General features: G+C 55.9%; 1 protein-coding gene across 1 annotated transcript; it reads left to right on the top strand.

Annotated features, from left to right (window-relative positions):
- Nucleotides 1-10,583: 10,583 nt before the first annotated feature.
- Nucleotides 10,584-15,514, top strand: LOC121852709 (dual specificity tyrosine-phosphorylation-regulated kinase 2-like; the record flags this gene model as incomplete). Its single annotated transcript, XM_042346598.1, has 6 exons — nucleotides 10,584-10,862; nucleotides 11,372-11,499; nucleotides 12,584-12,730; nucleotides 14,255-14,393; nucleotides 14,741-14,816; nucleotides 15,342-15,514. Coding segments are annotated over exons 1-6 (942 nt in total), but the record flags the coding sequence as incomplete, so codon positions are not given.
- Between the last annotated feature and the right edge of the window lie 70 nt (nucleotides 15,515-15,584).

Raw genomic sequence — 15,584 nt, 5'->3', positions numbered from 1 at the left:
GGGTGGGTGGGTGGGTGAGTGAGGGGTGGGTGAGTGGGTGGGTGGGTGAGTGGGTGGGTGAGTGAGTTGTTGGGTAGGTGAGTAGGTAGGTGAGTGGGTGGGTGAGTGGGTGGGTGAGTGGGTGGGTGGGTGGGTGAGTGGGTGGTGGGTGATGGTGGGTGGGTGGGTTAGTTGGTATGTAGGTGGATAGGAAGGTGGGTAGTTAAGGGGATGAGTGGTCAAATTACTTTGGTGAGTCGAAGGCTCGGGCAGGCTGGCGCCAGCGACGTAACCCATTCCGTCTTGTTAGCTGGGGTGGCAGGGAGGCTCTTATAGGGTTCTTTGTGGGGGGGGTTGGGGGGGCTGGGGGGTCTCTGAATATGCCGGAGGTGGGGGTGGGGTGGGGTTTGGGGCTTTCTGTAGCGGTCGCTAGGAAGCATAGGTGGGTGTGTGTGAGCAGTTGGGTGTGTAGGTGAGTAGGTGGGTGAGTGGGTGGGTGAGTGGGTGAGTGGGTGGGTGAGTGGGTGAGTGGGTGGGTGAGTGGGGGTGGGTGGGTGAGTGGGTGAGTGGGTGGGTGAGTGGATGTGTGAGTGGGTGGGTGGGTGAGTGGGTGGAGTGGTGAGTGGTGGTGGTGGGTGGTGGTGGTAGGTGAGTGGGTGGTGGTGAGTGAGTGAGTGGGTGGGTGAGTGGGTGGTGGAGTGGGTGAGGTGAGTGGGTGGGTGAGTGGGGGAGTGGTGGGTAGGTGAGTGGTAGGTGAGTGGGTGGGTGAGTTGGTATGTAGGTGGATATGAAGGTGGGTAGTCAAGTGTCTGACTGGGTATGTGGGCGACGTGCTGGCGGGTGACTCTGCGTGCGTCTCTCTGTCTCTCTGCAGACCCTGAGGGTCTCCCCTACAACGTGTCCCAGCAGCGTCCACCTGGCAGCCTGTCCCTGCACCGCGCACTGCAGGGACACCACCCTCAGCTGGTGGACTTTGTCAGCCGCTGCCTCCAGTACGAACCACACTCACCCTCGCTCACCCCCACTCACTCATCCCCACTCACTCGCTCACTCACTCATCCCCACTCGCTCACTCACTCACCCCCACTCACTCACTCGCTCACTCATCCATCCCCACTCACTCACTCATCCCCGCTCGCTCACCCCCGCTCGCTCACCCCCCGCTCACGCCCGCTCACCCCCCGCTGCTCACCCCCGCTCGCTCATCCCCACTCACTCACCCATCCCCACTCACTCACTCATCCCCACTCACTCACTCATCCCCACTCACTCACTCATCCCCACTCACTCACTCACCCCCGCCCGCTCACCCCCGCTCGCTCACCCCTGCCCGCTCACCCGCGCTAACCCCCGCTCACTCATCCCCTCACTCACTCACCCTTACTCACTCATCCCCACTCACTCACTCACTCACTCACCCCACTCACTCACTCAACCCCACTCACTCATTCATCCCCACTCACTCACTCATCCCCACTCACTCACTCATCCCCACTCACTCACTCGTCCCCACTCACTCATCCCACTCACTCACTCATCCCCACTCACTCACTCACTCACCCCCACTCACTCACCCCACTCACTCATCCCCACTCACCATCCCAGACCTGTCAACACCTTAACAGTGCCCTACCTTACTACAGACGCAACTCAGACCTTTATTGATCACTCCGTGATCCTTACACATCTCAACGTACATCCTGCAAAGTCCCATCACAAGGAACAAACACTAACAAATAGACACAAACATTCTTGTCGTTACCCAGCATTGAAACGGCTACACTCTGTATAACCTGACAACTCAATCTCTCTGCACAAGAACACGGAATAAACCGTGCGGATTGACAGCTCTGCCACCCACTCACCACCCACCACCACTCCCCCCACCCTCTCCATCTCCCCACTCTCCCCCCACCTCCCACCCTGTCACATCTTCTCACCTTGCCCCTGTCACCGCGTGTGCGTCTCCTGCCACCACCAGATGGGATCCCAATCTCCGGATGACGCCTGAACAGGCGCTGGCTCACAGCTGGCTACAAACCACCCGAGCCACCACCACCAGGGCCACCACAACCACCATCCGGGGCACCCCCACCACCAGCAGGGCCACCACCACCACCATCAGAGCTACCCCCACCACCATCCGGGCCACCACCACCATTAGAGCCACCCACCACCAGAGGCCACCACCACACCACCAGGGCCACCACCACCAGCAGAGGGCCACCACCACCCTCAGCAGGGCCACCACCATCAGGGCTACCCCACCACCCCCACCACCACCATCAGGGCCACCCCACCACCACCACACCATCAGGGCCACCCCACTGCCACCACCACCCAGGCCACCACCACCATCAGGGCTACCCCACCCCCATCAGGGCTACCCCCACCCCCATCAGGGCTACCCCCACCACCGCCACCACCCGGGCCACCACCACCACCTGGCCCGACACCACCAACTGGGCCACCACCACCACCACCATCAGCAGCAGCACCACTCCAGTGCAGGGCTCTGCAGCTGCTGAGCCACGGTGAGCCTCTCTCTGTGTACCTCGCCTGGTACGCAGGAGGTCGTGGGTTCGATCCCGACCCTGATGAGATGTTAACTACCTCGCCTGGTACGCAGGAGGTCGTGGGTTCGATCCCGACCCTGATAAGATGTTAACTACCTCGCCTGGTAAGCAGGAGGTCGTGGGTTCGATCCCGACCCTGATGAGATGTTAACTACCTCGCCTGGTACGCAGGAGGTCGTGGGTTCGATCCCGACCCTGATGAGATGTTAACTACCTCGCCTGGTACGCAGGAGGTCGTGGGTTCGATCCCGACCCTGATGAGATGTTAACTACCTCGCCTGGGATACGCAGGAGGTCGTGGGTTCGATCCCGACCCTGATGAGATGTTAACTACCTCGCCTGGTACGCAGGAGGTCTTGGGTTCGATCCCGACCCTGATGAGACGTTAACTACCTCGCCTGGTACGCAGGAGGTCGTGGGTTCGATCCTGACCCTGATGAGATGTTAACTACCTCACCTGGTACGCAGGAGGTCATGGGTTCGATCCCGACTCTGATGAGACGTTAACTACCTCACCTGGTACGCAGGAGGTCCTGGGTTCGATCCCGACTCTGATGAGACGTTTAACTACCTCGGCTGGTACGCAGGAGGTCATGGGTTCGATCCCGACCCTGATGAGATGTTAACTACCTCACCTGGTACGCAGGAGGTCATGGGTTCGATCCCGACCCTGATGAGACTTTAACTACCTCGCCTGGTACGCAGGAGGTCGTGGGTTCGATCCTGACCCCGATGAGATATTAACTACCTCACCTGGTACGCAGGAGGTCATGGGTTCGATCCCAACCCTGATGAGATGTTGACTACCTCGCCTGGTATGCAGGAGGTCGTGGGCTCGATCCAGACCCTGATGAGATGTTAACTACCTCGCCTGGTATGCAGGAGGTCGTGGGCTCGATCCCGTCCCTGACGATGCCTGCTGCTGCTGCTGTATATTTGCAGTCTGCGTTTCTGTCCCCGTGGTGGTCACTGCGTGGATTCTTCTCAGGGTCCTCCAGATTTCCTCCTCCACGTTTAGAATCGGCGTCACGTACTTCGAGTATTTGACTGCCGCTATGAATGTCCACGCGATGCAGATGATGATGATGATGTCATCAGCCAACTTGATTCGGCTATCAGCTGAGATGGCCAAGTCGCTTCTGATCTCTGTGGGTCTCTGTGAGTCTATGTTGGTCTCTGTGAGTCTATGGGTCTCTGTGGGTCTCTGTGGGTCTCTGTGGGTCTATGGGTCTCTGTGATTATGGGTCTCGGTGGGTCTGAATGAGTCTGTATGAGTATGGGACTCTGTGGGTCTCTGTGGGTCTGTGTGGGTCTCTGTGGGTCTCTGGGTCTCTGTGATTATGGGTCTCGGTGGGTCTGTATGGGTTTGTATAAGTATTGGTCTGTATGGGTCTGTATGGGTCTCCATGAGTATGGGACTCTGTGGGTCTCTGTGGGTCTGTGTGGGTCTCTGAGTCGATGGGTCTCTGTGGGTCTATGGATCTATGGGTCTCTGTGATTATGGGTCTCGGTGCGTCTGTATGGGTCTGTATGGGTCTCTGAGTATGGGACTCTGTGGGTCTCTGTGGGTCTCTGTGGGTCTCTGTGGGTCTCTGTGAGTCTATGGGTCTCTGTGGATCTATGGGTCTCTATGAGTATGGGTCTCTGTGGGTCTCTATGAGTATCGGTCTCTGTAGATCTCTATGGGTCTCTGAGTATGGGTCTCTGTCGGTCTGATGACGACGATGCTGACGATGATGACGATGACGACGATGATGATGACGATGATGGCGACGACGACGATGATGATGACGATGTTGATGACGATGTTGATGTTGATGATGGCGATGACGCGCTGCTGTGGTGCTGCTGCATCTCTCTCCACAGAGCGGAGCCGGAGAAGAAGCTCCCATCATCGTCATCATCGTCATCATCATCGTCATCGTCGTCACCGCTCACCCAGACCTTTGGAGAGAGGACGGAGGTGGTGGAGGTGGTGGAGACGCAGGAGGAGGATGACGACAACGACGAGGAGGAGAAGGAGGAAAGGGAGCGAGGGGTCATGGCGCGTGTGGGCAGGGCGCTACGCTCAGTCCGCTCGCTCCTCAGACGCCTGATGCTCTGTGGTGGGCGGCCCACGGCAGAGTAGCGGAGTGGACCCACACTCACCACCCACACTCACCACCCACACTCCCACACACTCCACCCACACCCATCACAACACTCCCACTCACCACCACCCACCACCACACACTCACACACCCACCCACACCACCACCACTCATCACCACCACTCACCACCACCCACCCCACTCACCACCACTCACCACACTCCACCACCACCACCACCACACCCACTCACCACCACTCACCACACCACACCACCCACCACCCACACTCACCACCACACTCACCACCCACTCACCACCCACCACTCACCACTCACTCACCACCCACACTCACCACACCACACTCACCACCACCCCCACACCACTCACCTCACCACTCACCACCACCACCACACACCACTCACACACACTCACCACTCACACCACTCACCCACACTCACCACACAACACTCACCACCCACCCACTCACCACCACACCACCCACCACACTCACACTCCACCACACTCACCACACCTCCACCACCCACCACCTCACCACTCACACCACCACCACCTCACCACACTCACCACACTCCACCACACCACTCACCACCCACACCCACCACCACTCACCACCACCCACTCACCACTCACCACCCACCCACACCACCACCACTCACCACCACCCACCCCCACCACCACCCACTCACCACCACTCACACCCCCACACACTCACTCACCTCACACTCACCACCCACACTGACCCCCACACTCACCACCACACCACCACCACACTCACCACCACCTCACTCACCACCACACACTCACCACCCACACTCACTCACCACACTCACCACCCACACTCACCACCCTCACTCACCACACTCACCACACTCACTCACCACCCACACTCACCACACTCACTCACCACCCACACTCACCACCAACACTCACCACTCACACTCACCATGCACACTCACCACACTCACTCACCACTCACACTCCACACACTCAACGACACTCACCACAACACTCACCCCACCCACTCACCACACACACTCACCACCACACTCCACCACCACCACCCACACTCACCACACACTCACCACACACACTCACCACACACACTCACCACACCACCACACTCACCACCACACTCACCACTCACCACTCACACCACTCCACCACCACTCACCACCACACTCACCACACACACACCACTCACCACACCACTCACCACACACCACACACTCACCACCACACTCACCACACACTCACACCACACTCACCACACTCACACACACACTCACCACACCACTCACACACACTCACCACACACTCACCCACACTCACTCACACACTCACCACACACTCACCACACACCACACACTCACCACACACTCACCACACACTCACCACACACTCACCCACTCACCACACACTCACCACACCACCACCACACTCACCACCCACTCACCACCACACTCACCACACTCACCACACACTCACCACCACACTCACCACCACACTCACCACCCACCACTCACCACCCACACACTCACCACACACTCACCACCCGTACTCACCACCCGCACTCACCACCCACACTCACACCACACTCACCACACACTCACCACACACACATCACCACCCACACTCACCACACAATGGACTAGAGCCTGCCTAGCCACGTGTGCGTGTGAAGAGTTAGGATAGAGATAAGAACAAGTTATAATGTAATAATGTGTACATATACATCTAGACCATTGTTTGTTTATCGATTGTTGTTGCTAATAAATAAGCGGACTCAACAGAACGTTGCAATTGTGTTTGTTGTGGCGAGTTGCTTCTGTCTGGGGTCTCAGGTGACTTGGGTCCAGATGTTGACTACCTCGCCTGGTACACAGGAGGTCGTGGGTTAAATTCTGACCCTGGTGAGATGTTAACAACCTCGACTGGTACGCAGGAGGTCGTGGGTTCGATCCCGACTCTGATGAGATGTTAACTACCTCGACTGGTACGCAGGAGGTCGTGGGTTCGATCCCGACCCTGGTGAGATGTTAACAACCTCGACTGGTATGCAGGAGGTCGTGGGTTCGATCCCGACCCTGATGAGATGTTAACTACCTCGCTTGGTATACAGTGAGGGAAAAAAGTATTTGATCCCCTGCTGATTTTGTACGTTTGCCCACTGACAAAGAAATGATCAGTCTATAATTTAAATGGTAGGTTAATTTGAACAGTGAGAGACAGAATAACAACAAAATTCAGAAAAACGCATGTCAAAAGTGTTATAAATTGATTTGCATTTTAATGAGGCAAATAAGTATTTGACCCCCTCTCAATCAGAAAGATTTCTGGCTCCCAGGTGTCTTTTATACAGGTAACGAGCTGAGATTAGGAGCACACTCTTAAAGGGAGTGCTCCTAATCTCAGCTTGTTACCTGTGTTGAGTAGTTCCGATGGACGTTCTCGGAGACGGAGGATAAGTTAGGGGTTTCCGCCAGGGTTTATTAACACTTATCAATACTACACAGCAGGGTACACAACTCCCAGGGGCTAGGGGGGTCCTACTCTGAGTCCGGGTCCCTGCCGGCTAGCTCCGGTCTCTCTCTCTCGTGTCGGATCGTGGAGTCTGCCGATTCCACCGACCGGAGAGAGAAGCACCTCTACGGCTACCACCGGCTTACTCCCCAGACTCCCTATTCGATCCCTCTCACTATCCCTGGTTCCCTCTTCACCCTGTTTACTATCCCCGTTCCTATAGTGACCCCGCTTACGTCACGGGGTATCCCTTAAATACCCTAGGAGGCGTGACGTCACGTGCACTGCCCAGCGCGTGCGACCCCACGTCCCGTGATGTCATCGCACCGGACAGCGCACACGACGCCACCACTCTCCTCTACTCCTCTACCCCCCCCCCCCCCCGTGAAAAAAAAACAGCCGACCCGGCTGCAATCACCCCAAGCGGGGCCCCACACCGGACCGAAGACCGAACAATCACGAGTTCGTGTGCCTGAAGGTAAAACCGGCTGCTAGAAAACTCAACCTTAGGCAGCACGGCCCCTCAAGCAGAACAGCAACAACAACCACAACAACAAAAAAACCAAAAAAATAGAGTCCAAAGGCCTCATCCGCCGGATAGCGCCGAACGGGCGCCAGGGGCTAGGCCCGCTGAACGGCCATCAGGGCCTTCACCGGAGCCGCATCCCCCTCGAGCGGGTATGCGCTGCTGGCCCGCTCCCCCGTGCGGTGTCCGCCACCCGTGCAGGTGGCCCGTCGGCAGGCAACAGGCCCACCGCCGTGGCCTCCGGTGACCGGGGGGTCTCTGTCGGCCTCACTCGGGAGGGGCCTGGGGGCGCACACACAGGTCGGACGTCACCTCCGTCAACGAGACCCGGCCGGTCAGGCACGCCGGATACATCATCAGCCGGCCGCTCCGGAATTGGGGGTGGATCCCCCAGGGTAGATGGAACGTAACGTTTGAGCCGGGACGGGTGCACTATCCACTGCCGGCGACCGAACCGAATCCGGACGCATTGCGGCCAGCGGACCTCCACAACCTCCAACTGGGCCGCGGCGTCCCCTGGGGCCTTGCAACGGCTAGAGCCCAGGGCGCAAGCACACCCGCCGCCTGCCGGCAATCGGGATAAACCGTCCGCATTTCCATGCTGTGTCCCCTTCCTGTGGATTACATCAAAGGGGTAATCCTGGAGCACTTCGAGCCAGCGAGACAGCTGACCCGAGGGCTGACTAATCTTCAGCGAATATTGCAGGGCCGCGTGGTCGGTTCGGACCGTAAACAGCCTACCGTACAAATATGGTCTATACAACTGAACAAAATAAACTATGGCCAAAAGCTCCCTCCGGGTCACACAATATCGCTGTTCCGTCGGGGACAGAACGCGACTGCCATAGGCTACCACCCTCTCAACCCCGTCGACCACCTGGGCCAGGACAGTCCCAATTCCCGTGTCGCTGGCATCGGTATCGAGCAGGAAGGGTTTCGAAAAATCCGGGTACCCCAAGGGCGGCGCATCCGCCAAGGCCGTGCGAAGCGCCGCAAAAGCCGCCTCCTCCTCCGTGCCCCAGTGAAACCTTTGGCCTTTGGCGGAAAGGGCGTGCAGTGGCTTCGCAATTGTCGCAAAATCACGGACAAACCGGCGATAGTACGATGCGAAGCCAACGAAGCTACGCACCTCCGCGACAGATGTGGGAGTCGGCCACGTCCGGACACAAGCCGTTTTATCCGGGTCCGTGGCGACACCTGACGTGCTAACAATGTGTCCCAAATACTTCACCGATGGTTGTAGCAAGTGGCATTTCTGGGGTTTGAATTTCAAGCCAGCAGCACGCACTTTGACGAACACCGCCTCAAGGCGTTGCAAGTGCTCGCCAAATGTACGGCCAAAAACAATAACGTCATCCAAGTAGATTAGACAAGACTCCCACTGCAGCCCCGCCAAGACCATCTTCATGAGACGCTGGAAGGTGGCCGGGGCCGAATGGAGACCCATAGGAAGCCGATTGAACTCGAACAACCCCTGGGGCGTGCGGAACGCTGTCTTGGGTCTAGAGGCCTCATCCAGTGGAAATTGCCAGAAGCCGGAGAGCAAATCTAAAGTCGAAAAGAACCACGCGCCCGAGAGGGCGTCCAGGGAATCATCCATGTGAGGCAATGGATATGCATCGGCCACCGAGATCTTGTTCAATCTACAGAAATCGACGCAGAACCGGAGACTCCCGTCCCGTTTCTTGACTAGCACAATGGGGGAACCCCAAGGGCTAGTAGATGGGGAGATGATGTCCGCCGCCAACATTTCGTCGACAGCCGAGCGGACATGATATTTTTCCGCTGGGCTAAAGCGGTGGGAATTAAGTCGAATAGGGGCCACGTCGCCCGTGTCTATGTGGTGGTCCAAAAGAGTAGTGCGACCCAGATCAAACTTACTTTGGCTGAACACATCGGTGAACCGCTCGATGAGGTCGCGGAGTTGCCGACGTTCCCCGCGGGCCACGCCGAAGACGCGGAAAGGTGCGGTGGTGCTGCGGCCCCCATGGGCCACGCCGTAGGCGCAGCGAAGTGTGGCAGGGTTGCGGCCCCCATGGGCCACGCCGTAGAAGCAGCGAAGTGCAGCTGAGTTGCAGCCCCCATGGGCCACGCCGTAGACGCAGCGAAGTGCGGCTGAGTTGCGGCCCCCATGGGCCACGCCGTAGACGCAGCGAGGTGTGAAGGCGCCTGCGCTTTCGCGACCCACCGCAGGCACGGTGAGGTGCGTGGCCGCGGAAGCCTCCCGCGACGCGGCGAGGGACCACGGCGTTGCAGCCTCAACGGGCCACGCCGAAGACGCGGCGGTATAATTGGGGCCTGCAGCGGCCCCGCGGCCCACCCCGCCGGCGCAGCGAGGTGCGGGACAGCGGCCGTAGCCGCGGCAACCTCCCGCGACGCGGCGAGGGGCGGCGGCATTGCGGCCTCCCCGGGCCACGCCGAAGACGCGGCGGTATAACACGGAGCCGCGGCAACATCCACGACAAGGGACGCAGGCACGGCGAGGTGCAGAGCCGCGGCATCGCCGGTGGCCGGCCCGTGAGCGCGGAGACAGGCGGAGCCGCGGCAGCACCCGCGGCCCATTCCGGCGGCACGGCGATGTACGGGGCACCGGCAGTCGCCGCTGCCCACCCCGGCGGCCCGGCGAGGACGGCACGCGCGTACTTACCCGGGGCCCCCCCGGCGGGCGCAGCTTGATGTGGAGCCGCGTCGTCGCCGGCGGCTGGTCCCGCAGGAGCGGCGTGCCGAGAAACCCCGGCCGCGTCGGTGGAGAGACGCGGCGTCGGGGTCGCCATGGCAGCCATGGCGCCGACTTGCGGCGTCGCAGCAACAATGTCCGCCGGCCGCCGCGTCGCAGCCGTAGCAGCGGCCGCATACGGCTCCCGAGCCAACATGGCCGCCGCGGACTGCGTCGCAGCCAACATGGCGGCCATTTCCGGTGGAGCGACCGCTAGGAAAACGGCGGCGGTTTCAACGATGGCGGTTGACGGTTGCTCCCGTCCCGAGTGCGGGCTGGTTTGCTGCGTCCGCGCCTCCACCTCGGCCAACCTGACGGTCAGCTGCCCCACCGCCTGCAGGACCTGCTGCAGCAGAGCTGCGGGGACGCTCTCCGTCTCTGGCGGCGGCGGTGAGCTGGCACTCCCAGCAGCCGACTCCTCCCGCTCTCAGCTTGTTACCTGTATAAAAGACACTTGTTCACAGAAGCAATAAATCAATCAGATTCCAAACTCTCCACCATGGCCAAGACCAAAGAGCTCTCCAAGGATGTCAGGGACAAGATTGTAGACCTACACAAGGCTGGAATGGGCTACAAGACCATCGCCAAGTAGCTTGGTGAGAACGTGACAACAGTTGGTGCGATTATTCGCAAATGGAAGAAACACAAAAGAACTGTAAATCTCCCTCGGCCTGGGGCTCCATGCAAGATCTCACCTCGTGGAGTTGCAATGATCATGAGAACGGTGAGGAATCAGCCCAGAACTACACAGGAGGATCTTGTCAATGATCTCAAGGTAGCTGGGACCATAGTCACCAAGAAAATAGCTGGTAACACACTACGCCGTGAAGGACTGAAATCCTGCAGCGCCCGCAAGGTCCCCCTGCTCAAGAAAGCACATATACATGCCCGTCTGAAGTTTGCCAATGAACATCTGAATGATTCGGGCATGTATATGTGCAAGGAGCAGCTCCACTACCGCTACGAGGTGCAGAAGCTGATCGGCGAGGAAGGCCAGGGCCTGGTGCTGCAGTGCCTCGACCACAAAACCAAAACGCACGTGGCCGTCAAGATGCTGTCGCTGCCCTTGTGGTGAGTCCGCGGTGGCTCGCGCTCTCGGAAATAATCATCAAACGATTGGAGGCACCGCCGTGGACACTGCCACTAACTATGGACTCACTGACAAAATGCTAACTGCCGTAAAACTTCTGCTAACTATAAATTAACAAAATACGGACATAAACCTGCTGCTAAATATGAACTAACAAAATACTAACTGCCATAAAACTGCTGCACACTACAAACTAACAAAATCTTACTGCCATAAAACTGCTGCTAACTATAAACTAACAAAATCTATACTGCCATAAAACTGCTGCTCACTACAAACTAACAAAATCTTACTGCCATAAAACTGCTGCTCACTACAAACTAACAAAATCTTACTGCCATAAAACTGCTGCTAACTATAAACTAACAAAATACTAACTGCCATAAAACTGCTGCTCACTACAAACTAACAAAATCTTACTGCCATAAAACTGCTGCTAACTATAAACTAACAGAATACTAACTGCCATAACACTACTGTTAAATATGAATTAACTAAAAAAATACTAACTGCCATAAAACTGCTAACTATGAACTAACAAATGTATAACTGCCGTAGAACTTACTGCTAACTATGAACTCACGAAATAATAACCTGCCGTAAGACTACTGCTATGAACAAAAGTTTACTAACAAAATAATAACTGCCGTACAACTATTGCCAAGTATAAACTAAAAACTAGCAGACCCATAGAGACCCACAGAGACCAATAGAGACCCACAGAGACACCCAGACCCTTAGAGACCCACAGAGACACCCACAGAGACACCCAGACCCTTAGAGACCCACAAAGACACCCACAGAGATACCCAGACCCTTAGAGACCCACAAAGACACCCAAACCCTTAGAGACACAAGAGACACCCAGACCCTTAAGAAACCCATGGAGGCATCCAGACCCTTAGAGACCCAGAGAGGCCCACAGAAACACCCAGACCCAGAGACCCAGAGTAACCAACAGAGACACCCACAGAGACACCCACAGAGACACCCACAGAGACACACACAGAGTCACCCACACAGAGTCACCGTCGATTTCGTGGCCTTCCCTCTCCCGCTGTTCAGCTTCTCGACAGCGTCCCGCCAGATGACGGAGCTGGAGGTGGCCAAGGAGCTGCGGGGCAAGGCCAGCGATGATCGCTACGGAGTCATCCGGCTCCTGGACACGTTTAAATTCCGCGGACACAATTGCCTTGTCTTCGAGTTCTTGAAGTACGCGAACCCCCCCCCCCACCCAAGCAACTAGATTTATCGATTCATCACATTTATTAATTGTGTTTTACAGCAGGGCTTTCGCGACCAATATAGAGGTATTTTTAGGTTAGATTACGTAAATATATAAATGTTGTGTCGATAAACCCGCCACCATCCGACACAGCCAACTAGTAAGGGTTGTCACGCAAACAGAACGTACCAATTCGTTATTAGTACAGTACTAGTGTGTAGTGTATAGTGTAGTGTATAGTATAGTGTGTAGTGTGCAGTGTAGTGTAGTAGTGTATAGTGTAGTGTATCGTGTAGTATAATGGTACAGCACAACGTTGTGTTCGAGAGCCAAGCCACAACATTTACAATCTCTGAGTACGGCGTTTCGCCAGTAATTACAACCAGCTTCATCAGCGACAGCCAGATTTTGTGGAGAATTTCACCTGTTTCGTTCCTTATATAGAGGCACAGATGTGGTGACCACACTTCTGTGCTCTTGCGCAAAGTGTGGGGGGGGGGGGATGATTCATTTTCTAATTTGTTTCCCAATAGCTTTATTTAATAACTTTCAAAATTAACTTATTTTGCAGTTTATTTAATGAGTTTAAAGATAGTTAACAATTCATCAAAAGATGTCTCGCCTCGTTAAATCAATTAATATAGGTTTTTACCCTTTTTCTGGTACAAAACCGACACCTTTATTCAAGGCATCATGTTTGCAATGACCACAACACAAGTAGTAGGGTAAAAACCTACTATTATATTTTGCCACTGGTAAAAGAGATCTCATAGTGTAAATGCTTACCCCGAGCTCTCAATACTCTGATATTGCACTGTGTTTGAGTTGTACGCCTTCTGGTGTCATCTGGTCCAACACCAATGGGGACTAGGCTCTAAAGAAAGCCGTCTCGGGTGTGGACCAATCAACTTCAAGGACAGTGCATATTATTATCATTATCAGAGTTGCTTCTTTTTGTTTGCTTTTTTGACTACTTGTGTTGTGGTCATTGCAAACATGACGCCTTGAATAAAGGTGTCAGTTTTGTACCAGTTAAAAGGGTAAAAACCTACTATTAAATCAATCAATTTAAATGTTTTGTGCGCGTTAGTTCCCTCGGCGCAATTAGTGCAGCGCGGCAAGGCCGCGGATGAACACGGCGGAGCGACGAGGCGTTTCACGACCCCCCCCCCCCCCAAACTAACCAAGTGGCACAGTCGGTTTGGGGTCTGGGTCGTGGGTCGCCCTGCGGACGTCATCTGAACGGGAAAGGGGTTTAAACGTCGTCGTCGTTGTCGTCCAACACCATGTGAGACTAGGCTCTAAGGAAAGCTGTCTCGGGTGTGGACCAATCAACTTCAAGGACAGTGCATATATTATCAGAGTTATGTTATTTGTTTGCATTATGGCTGCAGGTATTGTGGTCTATGTAAACATGACTCCTTGTAAAAAAAAAAAAGTTGTCAGTTTTGTTGCCAGATAGAAGGGTAAAAAACCAATTATCGTCGTCGTTGTCTTCGTTGTCGTCACAGGAAGAGCCTCAACGACGTGATGAGTAAAGGCAGCGTCGGGCGAATCTGCGTGATGCGGTTGAGGAAGTACACCAGGGCCATCCTCCACTTCCTGCTGTACGCCAAGCGACGGGGCATCGTCCACGGGGACATCAAGCCGGTGAGCGGAGCGGGGGCGGTGATCGCGCCCTCTCACCTGAGGACGGCTGCTTGCGTTGTAGGCCGAAACGTCGTGAGAATTATTTAATGTTTTATTTTTATTATTTTATTACTTCCCTTCTACGTGGTGACTTTACCGAAAGAACCAAGAAGATGAATCCCTGCAGTCACGAAAGCTTTAAATAGTCCAAGTAGCTTTTTTACCCCCCTGCATGCCTCTATCTCTACCTCTCGCTGCCCGTGTGGGTGTCAATGCGTCACTTTGCGTGATAGACCCGCTGCCGGCTGGACAATCTTGCCGTAACCTCACAGCGTGGAACTCCTTCTCTGTCCCTCCCCTTTGTCCAGGACAACATTCTGCTCACCGCGGCCGGCAAAGTGAGGGTCACCGACTTCGGGTGCAGCTTCTACCTGAAGCATGAAGGTGAGTGGCTTTGCGAGCGTGGAGTTTTTTTTTTTCAGGGTTAACTCGCGTCAATGTCAACGTTGCGTCGTCAAACCCGCCACCACCCGACGCAGCCACTCGGTGAGGTTCAGCATCACGCCACTTGCACAGCACTAACCGGTGTGTGCTGGAGATGTAAACCCACTACGACGTTTACAATTCGAGCGCTTACAGCCGAGCGTCATCATCAGGCGGGCAGCCAGAGTACGCGGTCCAACCCAAAAACTCACCTTCGCCGTGACATATCGGTCGCAGAAGCCGACTACGCGTTTAACCGACCGAAAATAAACCTGTTCAACCCACGTCGCTGTTGACGGAGGGACTACTTCATATCAGAGGTCGCAATCGGGTACCCGATACCCGTACCCTACCCGATACCCGGCCGGGTACGGGTACCCGTTTGCGACCCTGGTGCGGCCAGGTACGGGTAAGGAATCAAAACCTGTTTGCGACCTCTGCTTCATATTCGTCGTCATTGTTGTTGTCGTTGTTGTTGCTGTGCAGCCCAAACCGTGGGCGGGACGTTGCCCTACGTGGCCCCGGAGCTGCTGCTGGGCTACCAGGTCACCTGCGCTGTGGACATGTGGGCGCTGGGCTGCACCGTGGCCGAGATGGCCACCGGCAAGGATCTCTTTGATTCACGGACCTACGAAGAGCACCTGCCATGCTGCATCGAGGTACGGGCTGTGGGTGGGTACGGTGGGTATAGTGGGTGGGTGGGTATGGTGGGTGGGTATGGTGGGTGGG

Source organism: Callorhinchus milii, unplaced genomic scaffold (assembly GCF_018977255.1).
Source record: "Callorhinchus milii isolate IMCB2004 unplaced genomic scaffold, IMCB_Cmil_1.0 Scaffold1088, whole genome shotgun sequence".
NCBI lineage: Eukaryota > Metazoa > Chordata > Chondrichthyes > Chimaeriformes > Callorhinchidae > Callorhinchus > Callorhinchus milii.
This window is presented reverse-complemented; position numbering and strand designations above follow the sequence as displayed.